The sequence below is a fragment of the Mobula birostris genome, chromosome 4 (genome assembly GCF_030028105.1).
Source record: "Mobula birostris isolate sMobBir1 chromosome 4, sMobBir1.hap1, whole genome shotgun sequence".
Lineage (NCBI taxonomy): Eukaryota > Metazoa > Chordata > Chondrichthyes > Myliobatiformes > Myliobatidae > Mobula > Mobula birostris.
Genome location: NC_092373.1, coordinates 130,059,921 through 130,087,335, shown reverse-complemented (window position 1 = coordinate 130,087,335; position 27,415 = coordinate 130,059,921). Strand labels below are relative to the sequence as shown.

The window sequence follows — 27,415 nt, the reverse complement described above, 5'->3', positions numbered from 1 at the left end:
TTTTCTCATGCCCTTTTCTGGCATCTCCAAGCCAGAATGCTTGAAACTGCAGTGATCAAAACAGTTCTGAATTTTCTTGTTTATTTCTTGCCATCTACCAGTGTCAAAAAAGCTGCCTTTTAAATGCAAACACACACAACTGATGCTATTTAAAAATTGTTTGCTCGAAGCACATTGTTGTGTCTAACAGCCACACAAGTGCACATGACTAGTGCTAATTAGAAACTATTTGACAAAGTCTCCTGCTACAATTACACTGCTTAATGTCCCAAGTAAATAAGGTGCATCTTAGCTATTTTGTCGAGTAGAATTGCCCTAAATGAGCAGCTGCCCCAATTAACCGATGGCTCAATTAACCAGAATCCACTGTATACATGGACAGCTTTGACCGGCAGTGTGCTTGGGAGTTTAGCCTCAACAACTGTCAAAGCCATTTAGGGGCAGTGCTAAACACGTTTGGAAAGATCTACACTGCCCAAATTAACTGGGGGTTAACATGGGTAATTTACAATCTTGGTAGAATTGCTTTTATGTTATCAATCTACAGTCCTTCTGCCAGCTTTAATTCTTCTTGTGCATTGGTTGGCTGTCCAAGCTTTAATCATCTTATGCTGAATTCTATAACTACTGCCCTAGCTCTCCAGTGAACTAACCTTCCTATGCATTGGCACTGTTCCTTGAATCATGAGGATTTCTTATTTACAGCTGCTTTGTATACTCCTGAACATTTTTCTCCTCTTATTCCCCCCACCCTGTCTTCATCATTACCTGCTATTTCTGTTTTCTTCCTCGCTTGCATTCTATTTCCTAGCTCCACTCCCCATCCCAAAACCTGCCAATCCTAATCCAATCTTTTACCTTGTGCCCTCAAAAATTAGACGATACACACTACCTATAGAAATGATAATATGATCTACATTCCTCCAGAGCTGATGAATTACTTTACCAATGCAGCCCTATCCTTGGCCACTTGAAGCAATCACTAGTCACTGCTCCCCTAGGCTTCTCTGTTGCACTATTTATGCACTCTGTATTGCAGAGTGCATTTGAGCCTTGGTCTACATTAAGTGTTAGTTAAAGCTCCTCTGAATATATCTGCAATGGTTTCTTCACTGAGCTCCTAATCTTTGCTTATTTTGGTTTCCAGCTTTCTTTTGGAAGTATGTACTTTCGTTATTACAATTGCAGAAGATTTTCTCTGATTACTTCAATTTTATGGCTTTCTTGTTCAGAAAGTGATCTGCATTTAGTATGCAAGTATGATTCAAAAATTTCATTTGTAATTTATGTTCTATTTTGCAGTTGGTTTACAGTATTGTTGCACCTTTTTAAAATTAAGTATTTGGAAGTTCTATTTATTTCTAAACTCGAAAATTTCTACAGATGTACTGTGGAGAGCATTCTGACAGCCTGCATTACCGTCAGCACTATCTGGGCTGTGGGTGAGGGGGCGGGGGTGCTACTGCACAAGATTGAAAGAAGCTACAGAAAGCCGTAAAATTAATGTTCTAGTCCTGGAACGATTTGCTGCAGCGAGACCTAGGTCCTAATGCAAGGTACAATACACTGCTTGGACAATCTAAATGCCAGCCCAGATAGATTGGAAGGCAGGGTGTCAGGCGAGGTTGGATTGCTATGGGTGCCAAGCCAATTTGGAGAGGTTGAGAATGGCATCTGCAGCAGCAAACTCTAGGCCTGGAGAGATCCACTGCGGCAGGGCACTGACCTACTGTGAGGTTCAGACAATTTAGATGCTGCCCCAGGTAGTCTGGGGGCTCCTCACTCCGCAAAGCTACGGATGTGAGACTGCCCCGGCTGCTGTGCTTTGTGTTTGTGTACTTTGCAGCGATCGCCCACTAATGTGATGAACTGAATACCAAGGCTTAGGGCCTACTCCGGGCTGAACGGGAATTTAGATCTAAGGACTCAATTTGGTTTGGAATGCTTTTGCTGTTGCTCATTTCTATTGATTACATGATTTGTTTTGTGCTTCTTAATCTCTTACTCTGTGAGCATTGGGGTTTGGTCTTCCTTTTTATTATGTTCTTTTGGGTTCCTTGCTTTGTGACTGCCTATAAGCAAACAAATCTCAAGGTTGTATAATTTATACATTCTTTGGTAACAATTGCACTTTGAATCTTTAAACCCTCTTTTATTTATTTAGAGATAGAGCATGCTAATAGGCCCTTTCATCCCCATAAACCCATGCTGCCCAATTACACTAATGTGACCAATTAACCTACTCACCCATACGTTTTTGTAATGTGAAAGGAAGTGGAGCAGCTGGAGGAAACCCACCTGATAAAGGGGTGTACATACAAACTGCCTAAAGATAGAATTGGACCTGGGTCACCTGTTCTGTAGGAGCATTATGCTAACTACTACACTACTGTGCTGTTCTGCTTGTAATTCCTCTTCAAACCTTTACCAATACTTTTGTTATACTTGCAGAATTCTCATTGTTCGGTGGGTAACTGTGTCCCATTTAACATAGGCATAGCACTTAGGCTGAGAAGGTAACTGCACAACTTCAGCAATTTAGACTGCAAAAGTCCTTCTGGAGGGCATTGAAAGGAGGCTGAGCAGACCGTAGGATGTATATGGTCTTTTTACTTATGCCTTGTGAAAAAATATAGTGCTGTGCTAACTGCCAACTCCTACATCCAGAGCTTTAAAGCAGTATCACAATAAATTCTGCACGTTCAGCAGGACAGGCAAGTCAGTACTGCGTAAACCTCTCATTTTCACCTTTGCTGTTTTGCCACCAGCATAGTCCATCCTCTTAAAGCACTGCTTTCACAAGTAACTCTTCACAAGGCTGGTTTAAAACTTCACCTGTTACACATCCTGCAATAATTCTCCATAGTTTCTCAAACATACAGCAATTCACATGCACAGTCTGAAAATTCATGATTTATTTTTACATATTCACCTCTCTCACCTTCCTGTCTCATTTGTCTCAGTTTTTTTTTACTGGCAATTACTCACTTATAACTTTGGGAGAGAAATTAGCACATAGTGCCTGCCAAAGGCATTCTATCAAAGAAGATTCCCTTACCTTTAAATCCCTTATTCCTTTTGTGGAAAAATGTGCGGAAGCTTGCAGTTCTTGGGTTGGAAGATACCAGACAAGAATTCTGGCTGATTACCTGTATCATCTCATTAGAATCAATAGCCACAGTTTTCCACAACCTTAGTAGCTAGTGGATGCTACCTGCCCATCCTACATTATAGCCTTTCTTCACAAGATTTCACTGTTTAAGCTCCATTTAAGCTCAAGTTCCTCAGTTACTTCCAATAATGTTTCATTGTCACTAAATCTTGGGAAATGGTAAGGAAAGTAATTTCTTTAGTTATATTCGAAATAACTTGATATTATTAATGAGATATTGATTGCCATAAGGTACTTATAATTTACATGTTGAAGTGACACCCTTTGTGCAGTAACTATATTTAGATCTTTTAATATCTAAGTTTACCATTACATATCAGAAAAAAATTATACAGATGCTACATTGAAGTGGTACCTGATGCAGAATGAATAGTTATTAAAAGAAGCCAGAAAAACACGTAAGAATATATTTACTTCAGATTTTCCTGCATTTATCCTGATCAAACCATTTTGTTATCCAAAAGTAGTTTTTAATAACAGAAGTTCACCACAAACCCTGCTTCATTTTGGAAAAACGTTGCTGCAGAAAATCAGCAAGAGCTATCAAGACCAGTATTTTTCAACAGTGGATCTAATCAGTATTGAACAAGTTACCAAGCCAACTTCACAAAACATTATTTTCTTGTCTTGTTTTCTTTTGCAAGCTAGTTTAAATTTACAGACACTTCAAATCATATACAAAATTCATTGCCCATTTTTCAAGGCCACCTCAAATCCTGATGTGTAATTAGTTTCTGCAATTGTTCTAAATTTCCAGCAGGTGCTCCCAGAGATTACAGATTGTGCAGATAGTGTGATTTGATATTTGATGAACAATAAATAATTATTCCACTATTGAAATATTCTATTTGTTTGAAGATTTCAGTATCAGGGAAAGCTGGCACTCCTAATATGTAAATATGATGTTTGAGTCTCTATGAAGTGTAATATTCTATGGTGAATTTAAATATTAAATAGAACAGATATTGGAAATATGATTTGAAAACATTAATGTTGGAAATGCCCAACAGGTCAGGCAGCATATGTGGAAAGTGATTGCTTCCAGCATTCTTTGTCTATATTTCATAGTAAATACTCACCTACTGCTTTAGAATGCCATTTCTGAAAATTGAGACCTAAAATTTCTTTGGAGCATCTTTAGCAATTTGCATCTTCCTCATCTTGCCTCCTTGCTAAATTTCAGATCCATGTACATGGTGAACTTGTATCTTGAATAGCTGCAGGCTGACTAAATGTATAATCAGACATCCCACCCTGCAAAAACTCATTTCAGGGAGGTATCACCACCATTTCAGGGAGGTAGCACCCCCGCCCCCCCGGCAACACCATATCCGTGCCCCCTCCCCCCACCTCCAAGGGTGTATGTAATACTTTGTTTAGTGATTTTGTCTAATCTGTAAACCAAGTTGGGTATATGCAGCAAATGTGACATTAAAATATGTACTTATATTATATTATCATGTTTATTCTATTACAACTTTAAGCAAGTCTACAGGGAGTTTGGCCTCATCAGGTAGGACATCAATAGCGTAGCTCCTTAGCAGCTAGCCAGCTAGTTTAAATAACGTTAGCTATGCTGTAATGACACCTGTTAAACTCACCTCAACATGTCTTTTACATTTTAACCCACCACAGGCAATAGAAAAGTCACTGTTGCAAACAGTGCAGCGAGCAACACTGTCATTATTTTTGAGGTCGACTGTAAAGCCCGCCCACAGAGAAAACTGATAGGTCTACTTAGCAGGGGTCCCCAACATTTTTTGCACAGCAGACCGGCTAATATTGACAACATTCTTGCGGACCGGCTGACCCGTGGTGGTGGGGGGGGGGGGGAGGGGGGTTAATCACGACCGGAATATAGGTGATAAGTCAATAGCATCATAACATTTTAAGTAACGTTTGGATATTAAACACACAGTGCATATTTTCCCCATAAGAACATATAAAATCATTGCAACACACCAATATCGCTGAATCAGTGGGAGCTCTGGGCTTGTTTTCCTGTAACAAGATGGTCCCATCGAGGAGTGAGGGGAGACAGCGATACTCGAAGGGGGTTCCTTATGTCCAGTCTATTCTGCAATTTAGTTTTCGTTGCATTCATTGCGAAAAACTCCGCTTCGCAGCGATATGATGTTGGAAATGGAAGCAACGTTTTCAGTGCCTATCTCAGGATATTTAGCCTTGACTTTGATCCAGAATGCTGGCAGAGATGTTATGTCAAACATACTTTTCAGCCCACTGTCATTTACAAGCTCGAGGAGTTGATCTTTTTCCCGCACTGACATGGATAATGCGTGCATAATGACCTCGCGTGCGTTCAGGTTCAACAGTGCACGTGACAGGGAATGAGGAAAGGTGCTGCTGACTCATATCGTTTCATATCGCCAAATCATATTGTTTCCTCTCGGCCTGGTGGTTGTGGACCACTCTTAGCACGAAGAGAGACCAATCAGGATGCTCGCTCTCCCTTTCCCTCTCAAAAAAAATCTATTTCCTGGATATTGTATATAATTTCTGGGCATCAGGGAGCCACTATCAATATGCGGGAGACTCCCGGATCTTCGGGGAGAGGTGGAATGTCTGTATAATCCTGGTGGGGTGGTATGGATGGATGTATCTTGCACACCATGAGAAAGAATATATGTCTATTGTAGAGTAATACATGGCATCTAGCAAGAAGAATCACTGTCAGTATTAACAAAAATTGGAAAACATTAGAAAAACTAGATTTGAATGTACCACTTTTCTAATTAATTTGGGAGTCTGGCAGTTGCAAATGTCTTCACCTTGTTTTGCAGAGATGAGTATTTGGTTGGTAAATTTATTATGGTGGAGCAAATGAGATGGCACAATGGTTCCACCTCTTTCTGAAATTGGACATAAAACTGTGCATCATTGGCTGTGCTGCAACTATGCTTAGAATTTTTAGCTCATGAATAGCAGTACTGGAAGGGGGAAAATAACTTTCCCTGCAATGATGGGGCAAAACATTACATAGCCCATATCACTGGTTAGAAATTTCCTGTACTTCTCAGCTCAAAAAAATATTATTTGTACTCCAGCTTCCAAGATCTGTAAGCTTCAGAAAAGAGTGGCAAGGGCAGGAGGACATCCAAAGGTATACTGAGTGGATATACTGAGAATGGAGTTTATGAAGTCACAGCCCTTCTTAGTGTCTGTAACTTCTGGAACCTCTAAATCTGGCCTCTTGCACATGTTGATTATGCATTCATTTTCTTGGCTTCAAGACTAAACTTCTCTTTCTGAACGTCCCTTCATTTATCTCTTTTTGTTTCAAGTTATGCTTAAAATGTGAGTGTCTGACTAACCATCTGATATTAGATAGATTAATGTCGGGTCTTAGTTCACAATAGTCATATCAGAATCACAATCAGAATCAGGTTTATTATCACTGGCACATGGTGTGAAATTTGTTAACCTAGCAGCAGTAGTTCAATGCAATACATTATATAGAAGAAAAAAAAGTTAAAATAAATAAATATATAAATTATAGTATATGTATATTGAATAGATTAAAATTATGCAAAAACAGAAATAATATTTTTAAAAAGGTGAGGTCATGTTTATGGGTTCAATGTCCATTTAGGAATCGGTTGGCAGAGCGGAAAAAAGCTGTTCCTAAATCGCTGAGTGTGTGTCTTCAGGCTTCTATATCCTCCTATCTGATGCTAGCAATGAGAAAAGGGCTTGTCTGGGTCATGGGGGTTCTTAATAATGGATGCTGCCTTTCTGAGACTCTGCTCTTTGAAGATGTCCTGGGTACTTTGTAGGCTAGTACCCAAGATGGAGCCAACTAAATTTACGACCCTCTGCAGCTTCTTTCGGTCCTGTGCAGTAGCAACCCCCCCCCCCCCACCATACCAGATGGTGATGCAGCCTGTCAGAATGCTCTTCATGGTACATCTGTAGAGGTTTTTAAGTGTTTTTGTTGACATACCAAATCTCTTCAAACTCCTAAAGAAGTATAGTCACTATCTTGTCTTCTTTATAACTGCATCAATATGTTGGGACCAGGTTAGATCCTCAGAGATCTTGACACCCAGGAACTTGAAACGGCTCACTCTCTCTACTTTTGATCCCTTTATGAGGATTGGTATGTGTTTCTTCATCTTACCCTTTCTGAAGTCCACAATCAGTTGTTTCATCTTACTGATGTTGAGTGCAAGGTTGTTGCTGTGACACCACTCCACTGTATATCCTGCTCCTGTCCACCCTCTCATCTCCATCTGGGATTCTACCAACAAAGGTTGTATCATCAGCAAATGTATAGATGGTATTTGAGCTATGCCTAGCCACACAGTCATGGGTATAGAGAGAGTAGAACAGTGGGCTAAGCACACACCCCTGAGGTGAACCACTGTTGATCGACAATGAGGAGGAGATATTATCACCAATCCGCACAGATTGTGGTCTTCCAGTTAGGAAGTCGAGGATCCAATTGTAGAGGGAGGTACAAAGGTCCAGCTTCTGTAATTTCTCAATCTTATGGGAATGACGGTATTAAATGCTGAGCTATAGTCAAGGAACAGCATCCTGACACAGATGTTTGTATTGTCCAGGTAGTCTAAGGGCATGTGTAGAACCATTGAGATTGCATCTGCTGTTGAGCTATTGTGGCGATAGTCAAATTGCAGTGGGTCCAGGTCCTTGCTGAGGCAGGATTTCAGTTTAGCCGTGACTAACCTCTTAAAGTACTTAAGACGTGAGTGCTACTGGGTGAGAGTCATTAAGGCAGCTCAGACTATTCTTCTTAGGCACTGGTGTAATTTGTGACATTTTACTCTGTTAAGTGTGTAAATGAATGTTATCAGCAGTTTGGCTATTTCCTGTCAGAGAAATTCCCTTTGTTGTATAAATTAGTTTCTTGCCCTCTCCATAGATGAAAACATCGTTTTCTGTCTTTGACTTAAAACGTTAACTTTTTCTATAGCTGCTGGCTGACATACTGAATATTTTCAAGCATTTTCCATTTTTATTTTGGAATTCTAACATCTGTTTTATTTGGTTTTCATTATCAATATAATCTGTTGCTATTTAACCTTAACCAATTTGATCAGAAGAGGGTAAAATAAGTTTATTGGGTTAATTAGAGTAAAATAAGATGAAAAAGAAAGGGAAAGAAGTGTTAAATTAAGAATGAGTGGGCTTTGTCCAGATGCTCTTAAAAAAGTGCAGGTTGGTAGGTTGATTGCCCCAGATAATGGTAATTTGCTCTAGTATATTGGTAAAAGGTAGAATCAGGAAAGGAGTTGAAATGAATAAAGTGGGGAGAATGAAGTGGGTTAGCACAGCCCACCTGCTTCAAGCAGGCTTCAACTATACTGCTGCTCAAGAAGAACATGGTAACCTACCTCAATGATTGTTGTCCTGTCGCACTTTTATATCCGATGTGATGAAGTGCTTTGAGAGGTTGGTGGTGAAACATGTCAACTCCTGCCTGAGGAATGACTTGGATCTTCTCCAATTTGCCTATTGTCATAACAGGTCTGCAGCAGATACTGCTTCATTGTCTCTTCCCTCAGCCCAGGAACACCTGCACAGTGAAGATGCTTACATCACGATGCTCTTCATTAACTACAGCTCTGCATTCACTACTATTATTCCCTCAAAACTAATCAATAAGCTCCAAGACCTAGGCCTTAATACCTTCTTGTTCAACTGGATCCTCGATTTTCTTACATGCAGACCCCAGTCAATTCAGATTGGTAACAACATTTTCTGTACAATCACCATCAGCACAGGTGAACTACAAGGCTGTGTGCTTATATCCCAGCTGTACTTGTTTTATGCTCACAAACAAGACAAAGTCTGCAGATGCTGGAAATCTGAGCAACACACACAAAATGCTGGAGGAACTCAGCAGACCAGGCAGCATCAATGGAAAAAAGTACAGTCGAAGTTTTGGGCTGAAACCCTTCGGCAGAACTGGAGAAAAAAAGTTGAGGAGTAGATTTGAGAGGTGGAGGGAGGGGAGAGAGAAACACCAGGCAATGGATGAAACTTGGAGGGGGAGGGATGAAGCAAAGAGCTAGGAAGTTAATTGGTGAATGAGACAGAAGGCCATGGAAGAAAGCAGGGGGGGGGGGGTTGGGGGGGAAGGGGAGAAGCACCAGAGGGAGGCAATGGAAATAACATGAGAGAGGGACAAGGCGATGGGAAATGATGAAGTTTCGGGGGCGGTGGAGGCATTACTGGTAGTTTGAGAAATCAATATCCATGCTGTCAGGTTGGAGGCTACCCAAACAGAACATAAGGTGTTGTTCCTCCAGCCTAAGTGTGGCCTTATCCCGACAGTGGGGGAGGCCATGGATGGACATACCAGAATGGGAAGTGGAATTAAAATGGGTGGCCACTGGGAGATCCCACGTTTTCTGGTGGATGGAGTGTAGATGCTCTGTGAAGCGGTCTCCCAATCTACATTGGGTCTCACCAATATACAAGAGGCTACACCGGGAGTACCGACACAGTATATGACCCCAATTGACTCATAGGTGAAGTGTCGCCTCACCTAGAAGGACTGTATGGAGCCCTGAATGGTAGTGAGGGAGGAGGTGTAGGGGCAGTGAAGCACATATTCTGCTTGCAAGGGTAAATGTCAGGAGGGAGATCAGTGGGGAGGGACAAATGGACAAGGGAGTCACGTAGGGAGTGATCCCCGTGGAAAGCAGAATGTAGGGAGGAGGGAAAGATGTGTTTGGTGGTGGGATCCAGTTGGAGGTGACGGAATATTTGGAGAATTATGTGCTGGATGTGGAGGCTAATTATGACTGTGAGGCTAAGCACAGTTCCAATGCCATATTTACCTGTAAGTTTGCTGATGACATCACTGTCACCTGTCGTGATGAATCAGCATATAGGAGGGAGATTAAATATCTGGATGAATGGTGCTACAACAATAACCTCTCACTCAATGTCAGCAAAACCAAAGGGTACAAGAGGAGGAAATTGGAGGTCCATGAGCAGTCCTAATCAGGGGATCAGAGGTGGAGTGGGTAAAAACTTTAAATTCCTTGCTGTTATCATTTCAAAGGATCTGTCCTGGGTCCAGTGTGTAAGTGTCATTACAAAAAAGGCATGGCAGTGCCTTTACTTTCTTGGAAATTTGTGAAGGTTTGGCATGTAATCTAAAACTTTGACAAACTTCTATAGATGTGCGGTGGAGAGCACACTGATCAGGCATCACAACCTGGTATGGAAATACCAATGCCCTTGAATGGAAAAGCCTACAAAAAGTAGGTGATGTAGCCCAGTATATCATGGGTAATACCCTCCCCACCACTGAGCACATCAAGGAGGAGCACGGTCACAGGAACGCAGCGTCCATCATCAAGGACCACCATCATCCAGGCTATACCCTCCTCAGGACCCGCACTACCTTCATTTACTCCATCACTGAACTGTTCCCACAACCTATGGACTCACTTTCAGAGACTCTTCATGTTATGTTCTCGATGTTTATTGCTTATTTATTATTATTGGGTTTTTTGTATTTGCACAGTTTGTTGTCTTGTGTATGATTTTTCATTGATTGTTTCTTTGTATTTACTGTGAACATCCGCAAGAAAATGAAACTCAGTGTACTATATGGTGATATCAATATACTTTGATAATAAATTTAATTTGAACTTTGAACTAGATATTGAACTAGGCTGCTGATGGTGACATTTCTTCATGACTAGAAATTGGAAGGACTGCTGTTCAAGCCACACATTGATTGCAAATTTTGATGCCAGTTCATGGTAATTCAATTTGCCAAGGATACCTCAATATGATACTCAGCATCCTTTTTGAATATGTTTTAAGCATAAAACCTATTTCTGGCACAGCCTCTTCATTCCATGTTGCTAAAAAAATGGGCAGTGAACCTCTAGTACAAAATGAGCAGACTTTTGTCTGCCAAATTGATTCCATAAGCAGCCACAAATTAATTCCTGCTTTAAAATATCACAAGGGATATTTTAGATATTAAGGTAAAGTCTGGGTATCATGGAGGATGCTCTTTTGGAGTAAGACCTGAAGGAATTTGACACTGAAGAACTTAATTTCCAATAATGTCAAATCTAACTAGCTCCCTGATATAATGTAGAGAAAAGGACCAAACCAAAGGAAAGCATATTTATTGCTTATATTTAAATATGCATATTTAAGCATATTTAGGACCTCATCTCATTTTTTCCTGTCCTGGTGAAGGGTCTCGGCCCGAAACGTCGAATATTTAATCTTTTCCATAGATGCTGCTTGGCCTGTTGAGTTCCCTTAGCATTTTGTGTGTATTACTAGCATATTCATTTTTGAGGATGTGTATATCAGTGGTAATGCCAGCATTTATTGCTCACCCCTTCATCCCTAATGCCCTTTAGTAAATGCCGATGGCCCATCTTCTTGATCCACTGCAGTTCTTCTAGATAAAGTACTTGTACATTGTTGTTGGGTGGGAACTTTTAGTATTTAGACTCATCGACGAATGGCATTATAAAAAATAAATGTTTGAAAAAATGCTGGAATTTATAATAAAAGATGTCATAATGGAATATCTTGGAAAAATAACAGGATTGAGCAGTATCAAGTTGAATTCTAAGGAAAAATCATCTTTGACTGATCTGGCGGAGCTCGTTGAGGATGCAACTCATAGAATAGTTAAGCAAAGACCAGTGGATGTAATGTTCAATAAAGTTCTGAGTCAAGCAACTATCTGGCATAGCAATACTCAAATCGTCATGTCAAAATTCCTCTATTACCAGCAGGACAGATACCTTAGATGGGGAAATACATTGATATAAAAGTGAGAGGCAGTGGACTCTGGCTTTCAATATGGACCCTACAATGTTTCATTCCACCAGGCCAAGTAGGAGCAAGGAAGTTTCCTGCTGGTTACTGCCTACTATCTCCCCTCAGCTTTATGTATCATGGTTTTATAATTCTTGGAAGAATCACTGAAAGTATCATGACAATGAATATCTCTTTTGGCTCCATCATTAAGAATGACCTAGTAGAACTATCATAAAATTGTGCTGGTTGGCTTCTGAAGGATATAGCTGCTAGATTGAGAATAAAAAAAAACATGACAAATAAACATGCTTAACCTTATCCCCATCAATCCATCTGTTGCCAGTGAATCTGTTGATAGGAATAATCATTACCCAGTCTTTGTGGCGAAATAGCACTGTCTTCAAATCGAAGTTGTCTTCCATTGTGTTGTGTGGCACTAAAAACATGCTAAAGGATGAAAAAACAGATCTAGCAGCTCCAAACTAGGAAGCAAGTTTGGTGCTATAGGCTATCTAACTCCAAGATCAATAACCCTTCCCTCCCACATAGCCCTCCATGTTTCTTTCATCCACGTGCCTATCTGAAAGTCTCTTAAAGATTCCTAATGTATCTGCCTCCACCACCACTCCTGCCAGCACATTCCACACATCCACTACTCTCTGTGTAAAAGGAACCTACCTCTGACATTTCCCCCCCTCCACTATACTTTCGTCCAATTACCTTAAATTATTTCCTGCTGCATTAGCCATTAGCACCCTTGGAAAAAGTCATGGGCTGTTCACTCTACCTATGCTTCTTATACAACTTAATCACGCAGCATAAGGAATAAGGTGGATGATCTTGTTGTACAGCTACAGATTGGCAGGTATGATATTGTGGCCATCACTGAGACGTGGCTAAAGGATACATGTCTCTGGGAGCTGAACATCCAAGGATACACGGTGTATCGGAAGGATAGGCAGGTAGGCAGAAGGGGGTGGCGTGGCTTTATTGATAAGAAATGATATTAAATCATTAGAAAGAGGTGACATAGGATCAGAAGGTACAGAATCTTTATGGGTTGGGCTAAGAAATCACAGGGGTAAAAGGACCCTGATGGCAGTTATGTACAGGCCTCCTAACAGCTGCAGTGATGTGGACTGCAAATTACAACAGGAAATAGAAAAGGCTTGTCAGAAGGGCAGTGTTATGATAATTGTGGGGGATTTTAACATGCGAGTGGATTAGGAAAATCAGGTCGGCACTGGATCTTGATACAGAATTTGTAGAATGTCTGCGAGATGACTTTTTAGAACAGCTTGTTGTTGAACCCACTGGGGGATCGGCTGTACTGGATTGGGTATTGTGTAGTGAACCAGAGGTGATTAGAGAGATTGAGGTGAAGGAACCCTTAGGAGACAGTGATCATAACATGATTGAGTTCACTGTGAAATTTGAGAAAGAGAAGCCGAAATCAGGGAATTACAGTTGCATGAGAGAGGGATTGGCTAAAGTTGACTTGAAAGGGACACTAGCAGGAAGGATGGCAGAGCAGCAGTGGCTGGAGTTTATGTGAGAAGTGAGGAAGGTGCAAGACAGATAGATTCCAAAAAAGAAGAAATTTTCGAATGGAAAAAGGATGCAACCCTGGCTGACAAGAGAAGTCAAAGCCAAAGTTAAAGCAAAGGAGAGGGCATAAAAGGAAGCAAAAATTAGTGGGAAGACAGAGGATTAGGAAGTTTTTATAAGCTTACAAAAGGATACTAAGAAGGTCATTAAGAGGGAAAAGATGAACTATGAAAGGAAGCTATCAAATAATATCAAAGAGGATACTAAAAGCTTTTTCAAGTATATAAAGAGTAAAAGATAGGTGAGAGTAGATACAGGACTGTTAGAAAATGAGGGTGGGGAAATTGTAATGGGAGATAAAGAGATGGCGGAGGAACTGAACGAGTATTTTGCATCAGTCTTCACTGAGGAAGACATCAGCAGTATACCGGACACTCGGGTGGCAGGGAAGAGAAGTGTGCACAGTCACAATTACGACAGAGAAAGTACTCAGGAAGCTGAATATTCTAAAGGTAGATAAATCTCCCAGACCAGATGGAATGCACCCTCGTGTTCTGAAGGAAGTAGCTGTGGAGATTGCGGAGGCATTAGCAATGATCTTTCAAATGTCAATAGATTTTGGCATGGTTCCGGAGGACTGGAAGATTGCAAATGTCACTCTGCTATTTAAGAAGGGGGCAAGGAAGCAAAAAGGAAATTGTAGACCTGTTAGCTTGACATCGGTGGTTGGGAAGTTGTTGGAGTCGATTGTCAAGGATGAGGTTATGGAGTACCCGGAGGCATATGACAAGATAGGTAGAACTCAGCATGGTTTCCTTAAAGGAGAATCCTGCTTGACAAGCCTATTGCAATTTCTTGAGGAAATTACAAGTAGGCTAGACGAGGGAGATGCAGTGGATGTTCTATATTTGGATTTTCAGAAGGCCTTTGACAAGGTGCCACACATGAGGCTGCGTATCAAGATGAGAGCCCATGGAATTACAGGAAAGTTACATACGTGGATAAAACGTTGGCTGATTGGCAGGAAACAGAGAGTGAAAATAAAGGGATCCTATTCTGGTTGGCTGCCAGTTAGTTACCAGTGGTGTTCCACAGGGGTCCGTGTTGGGGCCGCTTCTTTTTACGTTGTACATCTATGACTTGGATTATGGAATAGATGGCTTTGTGGCTAAGTTTGCTGATGATACAAAGATAGGTGGAGGGGCCGGTAGCGCTGAGGAAACAGAGAGTCTGCAGAGAGACTTGGATAGATTGGGAGAATGGGCAGAGAAGTGGCAAATAAAATACAATGTTGGAAAGTGTACGGTTATGCACTTTAGCAGAAGAAATAAACAGGCAGACTATTATTTAAATGGGGAGAAAATTCAAGGTTCTGAGATGCAACACGACTTGGGAGTCCCCGTCTAGTACGAGAAGGCATGACTTAAGGATTGAAGGGCGCCCATTCAGAACAAAGATGCGAAGAAATTTTTTTAGCCAGAGGGTGGTGAATCTATGGAATTTGTTGCCACAGGTGGCAGTGGAGGCCAAGTCATTGGGTGCACTTAAGGCAGAGATTGAGAGGTATCTGAGTAGCCAGGGCATCAAAGGTTATGGTGAGAAGGCGGGGCAGTGGGACTAAATGGGAGTATGGATCAGCTCATGATAAAATGGCAGAGCAGACTTGATGGGCCGAATGGCCGACTACTGCTTCTTTGTCTTATGGTCTTACGTTACCCCTCTTCCTCCTTTACTCCAAGATTGCTCACTCTATCCTCTTAAGAGCTGTTCTCTAATCCAGGCAGTATCCTTGTAAATTTCCTCTGTTCCCTCTTTAAAGCTTCCTCAGCCCAGCTTTGCACCTTTCAATGTCCCATTGTAATCCATGCCAACCTTCTGCACTCAACCCAATCGCACTGCCATGTTGTTTTGATTGATAGTAAAAGAACAAAATTAGTGCAGACACATAGTGCAAATTATGGACTGCCTTCATACAATGCTTTCTCCACATCTTCATTTTTATTGCAACATGCAGAATGATTGTTAAGAGTTTCAAATTCTTCATAGTTTCTAACTTGTTGAAGTAGTGAAATTGTTTCATTTTCACTCCTGGCCATTTCTTGCATCTCCAACTTGAAAGCTTGAAACTGCAGTTAGCAAAATAATTCTAAATGGTCTCACTGCTTATTTCTCGGTAACTATCATTGCCTTTTGAATATAAGCATGCAACTGATGCTACTTAAATACTGTTCACTCTAAGCATTGTGTAGTGTCCTAATTCCCCAACCTTACAAAAAATTTTCTACCTCCTTTTCGAATATCTCCAGTAATCTAGTCAATACAACCCTTTGGGGTAGAGAATTCCTAAGCTTCACCACCTGTCATGAGAGAAAGCATTTAACACAATCATCCCATCTAAAATCTTCCTTAAGCTTAAAGACCTGGGATGCATCTGGGTACTCAACTTCCTCATCAGCAGATCTGAATCAGTTAGGATCAGTAATAACATCTCCTCTTCGCTGGCCATCAAGACTGGTGCACCTCAAGGCTGCATGCTTATCCCCCTGCTCTATTCTATATAGGTTTGACCATACAGAAAGTACTCTAGAAGTCTGTATTTTCTCAGAAGGTTAAGGAGGTTTGACTTGTCATTGAACTTTCTAACAAAGGTCTACAAATAAGTTGTTGCATTATAATCTGGTATAGCAATTCAAATGTACATGACTATAAGAACCTGCATAGAGTAGTGGACATTGCCCAATACTTAATGGGCATATCCATCCCCACGATTAGTCAAATCTACAGGAAGTCTGGAAAAATATGTATGTATATCATTTGTATATGTGTGTGTGTGTATGTAAATATATATATATATTTTCTGTTTTGTACTATTTTTAATGTAATTAATATACACATATACTTACTGTAGTTGATTCATTTATTCATTTTTTTCTTTCTGTATTATCATGTATTGCATTGAACTACTACTGCTAAATTAACAAAATTTCATGACACATGCCAGTGATAATAAACCTGATTCTGAAGAAGGTAATATTCATTGTCAAGGATTCCCACTATCCAGGCCTTGCCATATTTTCACAGCTATTGTTGGGCAGGAGTGACGGTAGGCTGAAGGCCCACGCCACCAAGTTCAAGAATAGCTAATTCCCTTCATCCTTTTAGTTATTGAATCAACCTGTAAAATGTTAATCACTACAATTCGGCAACACAATGACTACTCTGGTCACCTTGCAGTAAAATGGACATTGTTTACTTTCATTCTAATTGTGTGTTCTTGTAAAAATTTGTGCATAATTTATGTTTATTGTGAATGCTGCTTATGTGATGATATGTGGCCATGATACTGCTGCTAGTAAGTTTTTCGTTGCATCTTTGCACAATGATAAACTTGACTTGATTTTTGTGATAAAATGACTATCCTATTACTTAGTAATAGGCATCTACATGCACACCAGGTCTGATGGGCGGCTGGGCAACCCTGCATGCCTGAGAGCAAGAACAAAGGTGCGAAAGATCTTAATACGTGACATGCTCTTTGCCAATGACGCTGCTATAACCTTGCACACCAAACAGCAACTACAAACTCTCATGGACCGCTTCTCTAAGGCATGCAAGGACTTTGGGCTTCCCATCAGCCTAAAGAAAACAAATGTCCTTGCCCAGAATGTAGTGGAGACACCAGTCATTACCATTGACAATTACAAACTAGAAGTGGTCCATGGGGTCTTACTGAATTCCTGTACTCTCTGCTATTCAGACTCCTACAGACTCACTTTCCAGGAGTCGTTACCACTCATGTCCTTAGTATTATTTTGCCTTATTTTTACATTTTGGTTGGTTGTCAGGTTTGTCTGTTCATGTGCAGTTTCTCATAAAATTCTATTGTATTTTTCCCCATATATGTCTGCAAGAAAATAAATCTCAAGGTATTATATGGTAATGTATACAGTACATATTTTGATAATAAATTTACTTTGAACTTCGATTTTCTCTGTTGTCACTGCCCTCACACAAAGTACTTCATTATAATCATTAGGGTGAGGGATGACTGATCTTTAACTTGTTCACCATTGCCTAAATTTTCTTAGCTTCTTGTTCTTCAGATTCATTCTTGAGCCTTCAATTGCAATGAACTTTTCTTTAAACAATGTAAAGCATATTAAATGGTTGATCTGTCTGTTTCTATCGAGAACATAACAAGAGTATTGGCCAAGCATGTTCACAAGCCTCCTTGACCTTTTCAATAAGTTCATGCCAATCTAGTTTTGTCTAATGTTATTTTCTGTTTGCACCTTTGACTCATACCAGGAATCTGAAAGCCTGTACTTTTCAGAAGTAGGTTTCCTATGCATAAAATTCAATGTTTCTTCTTAAAACAGACTGAAAAATGAGAGAAAATACTTAGGTTAAAACAGTTGCTCATCACCTGTTATTCAAAGATCTCTTCTGCCATTGCCGCAGTTCTTATTAGTGGTGTTACTATACATCTTGAGAATCAACTGAGAATGATGATGTTAGTGCTGTAAGTGATGATATTGATCTACTATCTTGTTCTTTAGTTTAGAAAATCATGATTAACAGAATAATTTCACAGTTCGAGACAAAAGTATTTTAATCCCCTCTGGAATACTCCACAAACTCATTTTGCATTTAGCATCTAACTCTGTTACCATCACCTGTGGAAATGTCATTCATGCATTTTGAACTTACAAAAGACAGAGTATACATATTGCATAAGTGGAAGAAGCTAGGAACAAGAGTGATTTTTGGCAATCTAAAATGAAAAATACTAAAGCTAATCAATGGATACAAAAATAATTTTTAAAAATTAATGGAAAATCGGGCTTTATTTCAAGAATGTCCTCACTTTGAACTCCATCTGCACAGTTTTGCCCATTTTACTTAATTTTTAAAAGTCCTTCACAATATTCTCCTTCCAACCAAGCAACTTACTGGATTGCAAGTCTTTTTATTATTCAATAAGATCATGGTTGATTTATTACCTCAGTTAAAATATTTTTCGAAACCTAAAGTTAATTATAATTTTTTGCCTTGTTTGAAAATGAAATAACTGATTTAGCCTTTCAAACTAATATATTACTAAAAACAATTCTATTATATCTCATGATTTTTTTCCCTTTTCTTGTTCCAGTTTCAGGAATTCATATAGACACAACATCTGCTTAGAAATGCTGCGGCAAGGTTATCACAAGTCTTTTTCAGAGTTTACTACCCTAATCTTGCACTGGAATGCTGCAAGGGAGGCTGCAGGCCCTGGGTCAGACATGTGGATCGAAGAACCATTGGATAAGCAGCGTAATAAACTGGATCAACTTCAATATTTCTTAACTAGGGCTGAGGCAGCCCAAAGAGCAGGTAAATGGTGGTCACAGTAGTGCTAGACCAAAGGGGGATGAAAATACTTCAAGGTAACAATTCGTGTTTTTGAAAATTTGCACATAAAAGCTTAATTTCAGAAAGCTCATAGACATGATATAATGCAGTAAGTGAACATCTGAAAGTATGAAAATATAATATGATAATTCATTTTAAGGATTTGGACATTTTAAATGCACATATATTGAACTTCCATTTTGTATCATTAATGACATGAATTAAAATGGAAAGGGATCATATCTCTGAAAGCTTTTTGGAGATCGGTTTTCTTTCATACAGATGAGTTATTAAGGTTGCAGTTTATAAATGCATAGCATTTGATATGCAGCAGTTGGTGTCTGAACATGTGTTTAGGCATCTCATAAAGCAAGAGAATATTAAAGTTGCATAGATGTTGTACTCATTCACTGTTAAAGTGAAATATATGGTTACTTTGCATTCATGTTGGAGTATGGGATGAGAGATGTGAATAGACTTATCAGGAAAATGTGTTCATAGAAACAGAAAATGCTAGAAGAACTCCAGGGTCAAAGAGAGAACACCCCTCTCCATGAAGAGAGAACAAAGTCAACATTTCAGATCAAGGACCCTTACATATTCCTCTGTTAATTCTTCTAAGGGAACTAATACAAAAAACATAGCAGTGCAGAACTTGCTGGAGTGGGGCATCTCACATTGTGCTGTATTTTCCTACATTTTTCACTTCAACAATGTTTTAGTCCTACCTCTTGCCGGAAGAATGACTTGATCCATGAAAGAACAGGTCATCAAGAAAGCTGCTAAGCAGTGGGGGAAACAATGCATTGTTCTAACGGTTAAGAATAAATAATTGAGAATTAAATAGCTGAATATGAAGAAGGTAAATCCCAGTGGGTGAATTCAATATCAAATCATTTACAGAAAGATAAACACAGCAAAGATCAAATTAAGAATGAGAAATAATTGGGACAGAAATGTACATAAACCTTTCAAAGGTGTATGCTTAAAATATCTCCAGCAATAATTCATGACCTAATACACTGAGAGATCACACTTTTAGATGTCTACATGGGTCAGAGAAATTGATTGGCAGCCAATGATATTATTATATCGATAGTTAATTACATCTAATTGTTAATTAAATTATTTAGTTCTTCCATGGTGAGTTTACCAGTTGACTAAATGCAGCAAATTTATGAAAAACATGTGATGGTTGATGGTATGATGTTGGTTTCAAAAACTATCACTGTGCAAACAATGCAACAACTATTCTTGATATATCTCTTTAGTTCCATATTATTGTAAGATATTCATGGTGCACAGTATACCAGGATTTGTGTTTTTAGTAAATTCTGGACATAATTATGAATTAAATTTAAAGTAACTCCTTGTAGCAGTGTTTTTTTGATGGTATGCAAAAAAGTGTTAAATTTACACAGCTTTACAAAACAGACTAGAAACTAAAGGTTGCATGCCATGAACTATTCAGAGATTGTTAAATTTGTATTTCAAAACTTGAATTTTAGTGATTCCATAATTAATATTATTTGTGGTTCATTTTACTACCAGAGTGGCTTTAAACTTTGAAACCCATTTGTGGACATATAGTAGTAGGAATGAAAGTGATGTCTATAAACTAATTGCAATTGCAACATAATTTGTATAAATAAGTGCATATTTATGATATATATCCTATGATTGTTTCTAAAATATTGCTTTCCCTTTTTTAAGGTCTGTTTGAGGAGGTCTATAATAATCAACTATCACTGGCATGTTACTTTAAAAAAGTTGGTGACAAACTACTTTCAGATTACTTCTTTGAATCGTGCCTTTCCACCAGTGAAATGATTATGCCATTAGGAGGACAGAAAATGGCAGAAGCCAATGCAAACATGGGTACAGCATATGAGGAGAAAGGTAAATCAGATTTACTGAGGTGACTTATAAAAACAAGAGATTCTGCAAATGCTGGAAATGCAGAGCAACAGAGGGGAGGGGAGTAAGTAGTCGACATTTTGGGCTGAGACTCTTCATCGGGTCGTGATGAAATGCTGACCTTTTGCTGCTCTCCGTTGATGCTCCCTGACTTGCCAAGTTCTTCCAGCGTTTTGTGCATGTTACTTAGATTACTGTATTCTCTCATGCCAATAGACTGTCACCTCTCTTGCATGTTTCTGTATGCTCCTCAACCCAGGTGCAGAAGATAAAGCTGAGGCTTTGTGACTATAGTTACTCTCTGCTAAGTTTTATAATATTTTGAGGGATATAGTTTACTCTGAGGGAATGTTGTATTTCATTTAGCATTTAGCCTTTTAACTTCTTGCTAGTTATTAGTGGTGGCAACCCTGAACAAGACATTTTGCTATAGGATTAAGTCAAAGGTTCCATATCAAGAATAGAGTCATGTTGAGAAGTTTTTTGATGTGTTCTTTCCAGCTGATCGCCTCTCTGTCTACAGTAGAGTTTGCAATCCAAAAACACCATATGTTTGTGTTAATTAATGCTGGGTCTCTTGGTTATTCTCATTAAGTCAGTTCTGATGTTTCTGGTAGAAAAGCCAAGTCTCTTCACAGGTGCTAATTATGGTAAACTTCAGGACAGTCCGGCTGCTGTGGATGCTGTGAATTCTGTTGGCTGGGGATTCATCAGATTGTCTTTCAGATGCTCTCGGAGGAGAACAGTCATTGCAGGATTCTTGATGTCTTCAAAATTAATTTTCCTGCAGCAGTATTTCTGTGGCTGCTGTTGCCTTGGAGTCAAGCTGATGAAGATAACACAGTGGATTAGCTGTTGGTCAGTCCAGCAAAACTGAATGATGATCTCAACAATGAAATCCTGTGCTTATTTTTATGACCTTTGGTTGTGACAAAGTTTTGTTTCAAGCATTTTGTCAGGTGGAGGATTCTTTGATTTCAACTCTGGCATTGAAGTTGCACGGGAGGATTATCCTCTGGGGTATGGGCCAGGGATTTTTGAAGGTTGGATCTGTGATATTCAAGGTTGGCCTGTATGTGCTGGTGATTGTTACATGCTGGTTTCATGTTAGAATGAGCCAGTGGGTTAGGGTTATGTTCATTATTTTCACAGGAGAAGTTGCTGAAACATCATTCTAACCCATTGCAACACACATCAAAGTTGCTGGTGAATGCAGCAGGCCAGGCAGCATCTCTAGGAAGAGGTACAGTCGACGTTTCAGGCCGAGACCCTTCATCAGGACCTGACGAAGGGTCTCAGCCTGAAACGTCGACTGTACCTCTTCCTAGAGATGCTGCCTGGCCTGCTGCGTTCACCAGCAACTTTGATGTGTGTTGCTTAAATTTCCAGCATCTGCAGAATTCCTCATGTTTGCGATTCTAACTCATTATTTCTTTTCCTGTTTAAGAAACTAGTGTGTCTACTACTTTGTTCTGTGACTGACCATCTTCTGTCTGTTGCTGCCCTGTCAAGCCCGTGATATCAATGTTAAAGTGCCTGAGCTCCAGGGCTATGATAGCAGACTAAAATTCAGGGCTGTTGTCTTGTAGAATATTTTCTGAAAAAAAAACAGAAATTCTAAGTCCCAGATTTGATGAGTGACAGTTGTCTGCTACTATTTTTGACATGGAATAACATTTTCAAATGGGTTAGCATATGAATATGACAGGGGAAGATCTTGATCTTGTGACAAGAGCATCCTAGATCTAGAACATACATGCAGAAGTGACAGTTTACAGTCATCTCCATCTCCATCTCCATCTCTCTCACACACACACACACACTTTCAAGTGATCATACACACACACACACACACACACACACACACACACACACACACACATGCCCTTGCCCATTGCCTCCTGCTTGCTTTCCTTACCTAGATCACTCATCTTGAGGTTTACTGAAATATCCTCTCTTTAAATGTCCTTTCATCCTTAAAGGCTATCCTCTCCTGTTGCTTTGCCTTTCCTCCTTTCCCTCCATGGGCAGTCCTTCCTCTCTACTTCCTCTGCCCTCTTATATCAATCCGTTACTTCTTCCCATCCCCTATCAACTTCCCCCATTATCTTCCACCTGCCCCCTTCAAAACTTGCATCATTCCCCAGTAATGGGCAGGCTATGTTGCAAAACTGCTGATAGAGCTGGCCTTGGGTTGCTAGTGAGGAATTGTGGCAGGCCCAGCAGCACTGCTGTGGGGCAGTGAGGTGGGAGAAAGAGAACATAGAGGGAGATCTATCTTGGAAGGCCAATGGCCCATTCAACTAAGCTATTTTCCTCTTAGACCCTTCCATCTTAATCTTCTGTGGTCTCAGCTTCTGTCCCCATTAATTTTTGCAACTATTAGCTGTGTCTGTAGCATAAACTTGATTCTTAAACCTCTGCTAGAAACCCCTTGTGCAGTTTTGTCTGATGCTGGGGGATTGTAGTCCCCATTCCTCAGTTTTATCAAATGATTAGTGAAACATTGGTAGCACTAATTGCCAGGAAAGTATAGCTGTGAATATAACATGAAAATTAATTTTCCTTTGCAGTTTTCTCAGAAAGTAGCAGAAAATTAGCAAGAATTTTTACAATTTCTTCCACCTTGGCTTAATATTTTTCTGGCATTATTAGGAAAGCCTTTTTCCCATTGACCACTTTGAACTGTTGATTTGGTGATTCGGTATGGATATTTTTATCTACTTACCTCTCTCTTCACCACTTGTCCACACATACTGGCACATTCATAGGGCTGCTGCTCACAGTACTGGTGACCTGGGTTCAGTCTTCACCTCTGCTGCTGTCACTGTGGAGAACCTTAACCACGCTGGACCTGTAAAGTCATAAAACTAAACGATGGAGGGCAAGTTGCTTCCCATGGTCTTACACCTACAATTTGATCCCTTCACTTAGCATTATAGGCATAATTTTTACTTGATGATCACACATACATATGATTTTAATGTTTAGAAGTGTTTGGAGAACAAAGAAAGTTTCCGAGATTTGCCACCAATTTAAAGTGTGTAGAAATATATTATGCTTCCCTTTGAATTGCAACACAGCATACCAGAAAATTGTTTGAAATTGTTCTCATTGATTGAATTCTGACAAACTGCAAAACCTAAATGGGCATCCTTATGCAGAAAGCTAGTTTGAAGAATATCAGTATGGGCCAGCTGAGACTCTATTGGTTAAGTCTTTGGAGGAGATGTGATGGGATATGTTGAGAGGCAAGAGGAAATGGTGAATTGAATTTTATCTTGCTCAGTGGCTGGAAACAAAGAGTTAAAGTCAATTTCATGAGCTTAATTCTGGACCTTTTGCTTGTTGCAATTATACAACAATTGTTGAGACTTAAATGCAAGTGCATGAATTAGAAATTCATGGATGATTAAAAATATAATTCCCCATGCTGTTGATAGTGAGGAAGGAGGTTTTAAGTTGAGAAGAGTAGCCTGAAGTATCAGTTGGCATTTGATCCAGAAAAGTATGAAGTGATGCTTTTGGGAAAGGCGAACAACGCCCCAGAATAAAAAGTAAATGATAGAATACTAAAATGAGCAGAGGGAAATTAGATCTTTAAATTTCTATCTACATATCCCATAAGGTAGCAAGGCAAATAGATAAGATAATCAAGGCCGATGGGATATTTGTCTTTATTCAACAAAGCATAGAACATAAGAACAAGGAGACAGACTGTATAGCAGCAAGAGTAATGTGTTCTCACATTGTGTTATAGGAGGATTCCATTACAATTAGAGAGTATTCACATGTGATTTGAGAGGAATCTGTCAGAACTGCTGAGGTTTAGTTATGACCGCAAACAACAGGAATTCTGTAGATGCTGGAAATTGAAGCAACACACATAAAAGTTGCTGGTGAACGCAGCAGGCCAGGCAGCATGTCTAGGAAGAGGTGCAGTCGACGTTTCAGGCCGAGACCATTCGTCAGGACTAACTGAAGGAAGAGTGAGTAAGGGATTTGAAAGTTGGAGGGGGAGGGGGAGATCCAAAATGATAGGAGAAGACAGGAGGGGGAGGGATGGAGCCAAGAGCTGGACAGGTGATAGACAAAAGGGATACGAGAAGATCATGGGACAGGCGGTCCGGGAAGAAAGACAAGGGGGGGGGACCCAGGGGATGGGCAAGGGGTATAGTCAGAGGGACAGAGGGAGAAAAAGGAGAGTGAGAGAAAGAATGTGTGTATAAAAAAAAGTAACAGATGGGGTACGAGGGGGAGGTGGGGCCTAGCGGAAGTTAGAGAAGTCGATGTTCATGCCATCAGGTTGGAGGCTACCCAGATGGAATATAAGGTGTTGTTCCTCCAGCCTGAGTGTGGCTTCATCTTTACAGTAGAGGAGACCGTGAATAGACATGTCAGAATGGGAATGGGATGTGGAATTAAAATGTGTGACCACTGGGAGATCCTGCTTTCTCTGGCGGACAGAGCGCAAGTGTTCAGCAAAGCGATCTCCAAGTCTGCGTTGGGTCTCGCCAATATATAAAAGGCCACATCGGGAGCACCGGACGCAGTATATCACCCCAGCCGACTCACAGGTGAAGTGTTGCCTCACCTGGAAGGACTGTTTGGGGCGCAGTATATCACCCCAGCCGACTCACAGTTGAACGCAGTATATCACCCCAGCCGACTCACAGGTGAAAGTTATGAGACAGGATTAATTATACCGGGTTATTTTTTTAGAACAAGGAAGGCTAAAGGAGATTTCATATGGCTTGTAAAATTGAAGGTCTTAGAGGGTGAGTAGAAAGTAGACAGTAGACAGGTGAGTAAATATCCTTAGAGATATCAGTTCTAAAGATTTGAGGAGAAAGAAGGATTTAGAGGGGAAATGTGCAGGGTCGTGGGGTCCCCAAAGGGTGCTGATTATCTGGAAGCATATTTCAGAACCTGAATGAGAATTTGATAATCCACAACCTAAGCACCTTTTGCCCCAGAACAGGTACATGATATTAGTTGAAGTAGTTCATTCTTTGGCTAACCTGACTGCTGGTGGTCTCCTGTAAAGTTCTGTAGGTCAGTAATTCCATCTTCAACAATGTTTGTGTTGAACATTTTTAAAGCATTGCCTGGATGTCTGCAAGATCACCTCACATTTGGATTGAAGTAACTGAGTTCAATACATGGAAAAGGTGAACCTGTAGGATTCTTTACAAAATAAGGTGAGGAGGCCAAGTCATTCAATATACTTTAGATAGAGTCATATATACATGTTAATGCTAAAAGGATCAAGGAATATGAGGAGAAAGTGGTAACAGAGTACCGAAGCTGTTGATTGCCAGTGAAGATATTAAATGATGGAGGAGGCTTGAAAGCTTACTTCTGATCATATTTTCTATGTTTCCAGAAACAGTTTACATTCCAAGGAAGCAAAAATTCTAATTTCCAGCAAATACATGTCTCTGAAGGTCAAAAGAAACCAGAGATGGTAAAAAAAATTATATAATCATAGAACACTACAGCACAAAGACAGGCCCTTCAGCCTATCTCTTCCTTGCTGGACATTATTCTGCCTAGTCCCATTGACCCACACTTGCACCATAGCCCTCCATACCCTCCCATCCTTTTACTTCTCTGAAATGTTGCACTTGAATCTGTATTCATCACTTCTGCTGGCAGCTCATTCCACACTAGCGCCATCCTCTGAGTAAAGAAGTTTCCTCTCAGGTTCCCCTTAAATATTTCACTTTTCGCTCTTAACTTATGACCTCTAGTTCTAGTCTCACCCAATGTCCATGGAAAAAGTCTGCTTGCATTTAATATTCAGTACCTGAATAAGAATTTGATAAGTCTTGTCCTACAACACCTTGGGCCCAGAACAGGTACATGAGATTAGTTGAAGTAGTATTACTTTATATTAATTATCTATACTCTTCATAACTTTGTATACCTCTATTAAATCTCTCTTCATTCTTCTGAACTCCAGGGGAAAAAGTCCTAACCTATTCAACCTTTCCCTATAACTCAGGTCCTCAAGTTCCCAGCAACATCCTTGTAAAAATACTATTTCAATCTTACTGCTATCTTTCTTGTTGGTAGGTAATCGGAACTGCACACAATACTTCAAATTTACCCTCACCAATGTCTTGTACAACTTCAACATAACATCCCATCTCCTGTACTCAATACTTTGATTTATGGAGGTCATTGTGCCAAAAGATTACTTTAAGACCCTATCTATCTGTGACCATGGTTTTTGGTCGGACGCCGGATGCTTGGAGAGATTCAGCGGGGGGGCCGTGGTCGAGTGGTCAGCAACTTGGGCCTGCTCCCCCACCGGACTTAGTCTGGTGAGGAGGGTGTGAAGACACCCAGCAGGACTAAAAAAAACAAGACCTGACAAAGGATGGATGAGCTCCTTGTGAGCCGACGGCCATCTTCCGTGGAAGAGATTAAAGCCTCACCATGTATCTACGAATCGTATGCTATGCACTTAGTTAGAAGAGATATGATGAACTTGGGTACTTCACCATGTGCCTGGACCTGCCCAAGGCCTCCGCCTAAGGAAGGGCCGAGCTCAAAAAGTGGCTGCGACGGGAGGCCAATACGGCC

General features: G+C 40.1%; 1 protein-coding gene across 2 annotated transcripts in view; it reads left to right on the top strand.

Annotated features, from left to right (window-relative positions):
* The window catches only part of ttc29 (tetratricopeptide repeat domain 29), a 368,432-nt gene that overhangs the window by 28,269 nt on the left and 312,748 nt on the right, over positions 1-27,415 (top strand). For both annotated transcript variants that reach the window (XM_072254722.1, XM_072254720.1), the window contains exons 4-5: positions 18,666-18,889; positions 20,621-20,806. In XM_072254722.1, coding sequence (XP_072110823.1) covers positions 18,666-18,889; positions 20,621-20,806 — 410 coding nt within the window. The remainder of the gene's footprint in view (positions 1-18,665; positions 18,890-20,620; positions 20,807-27,415) is intronic.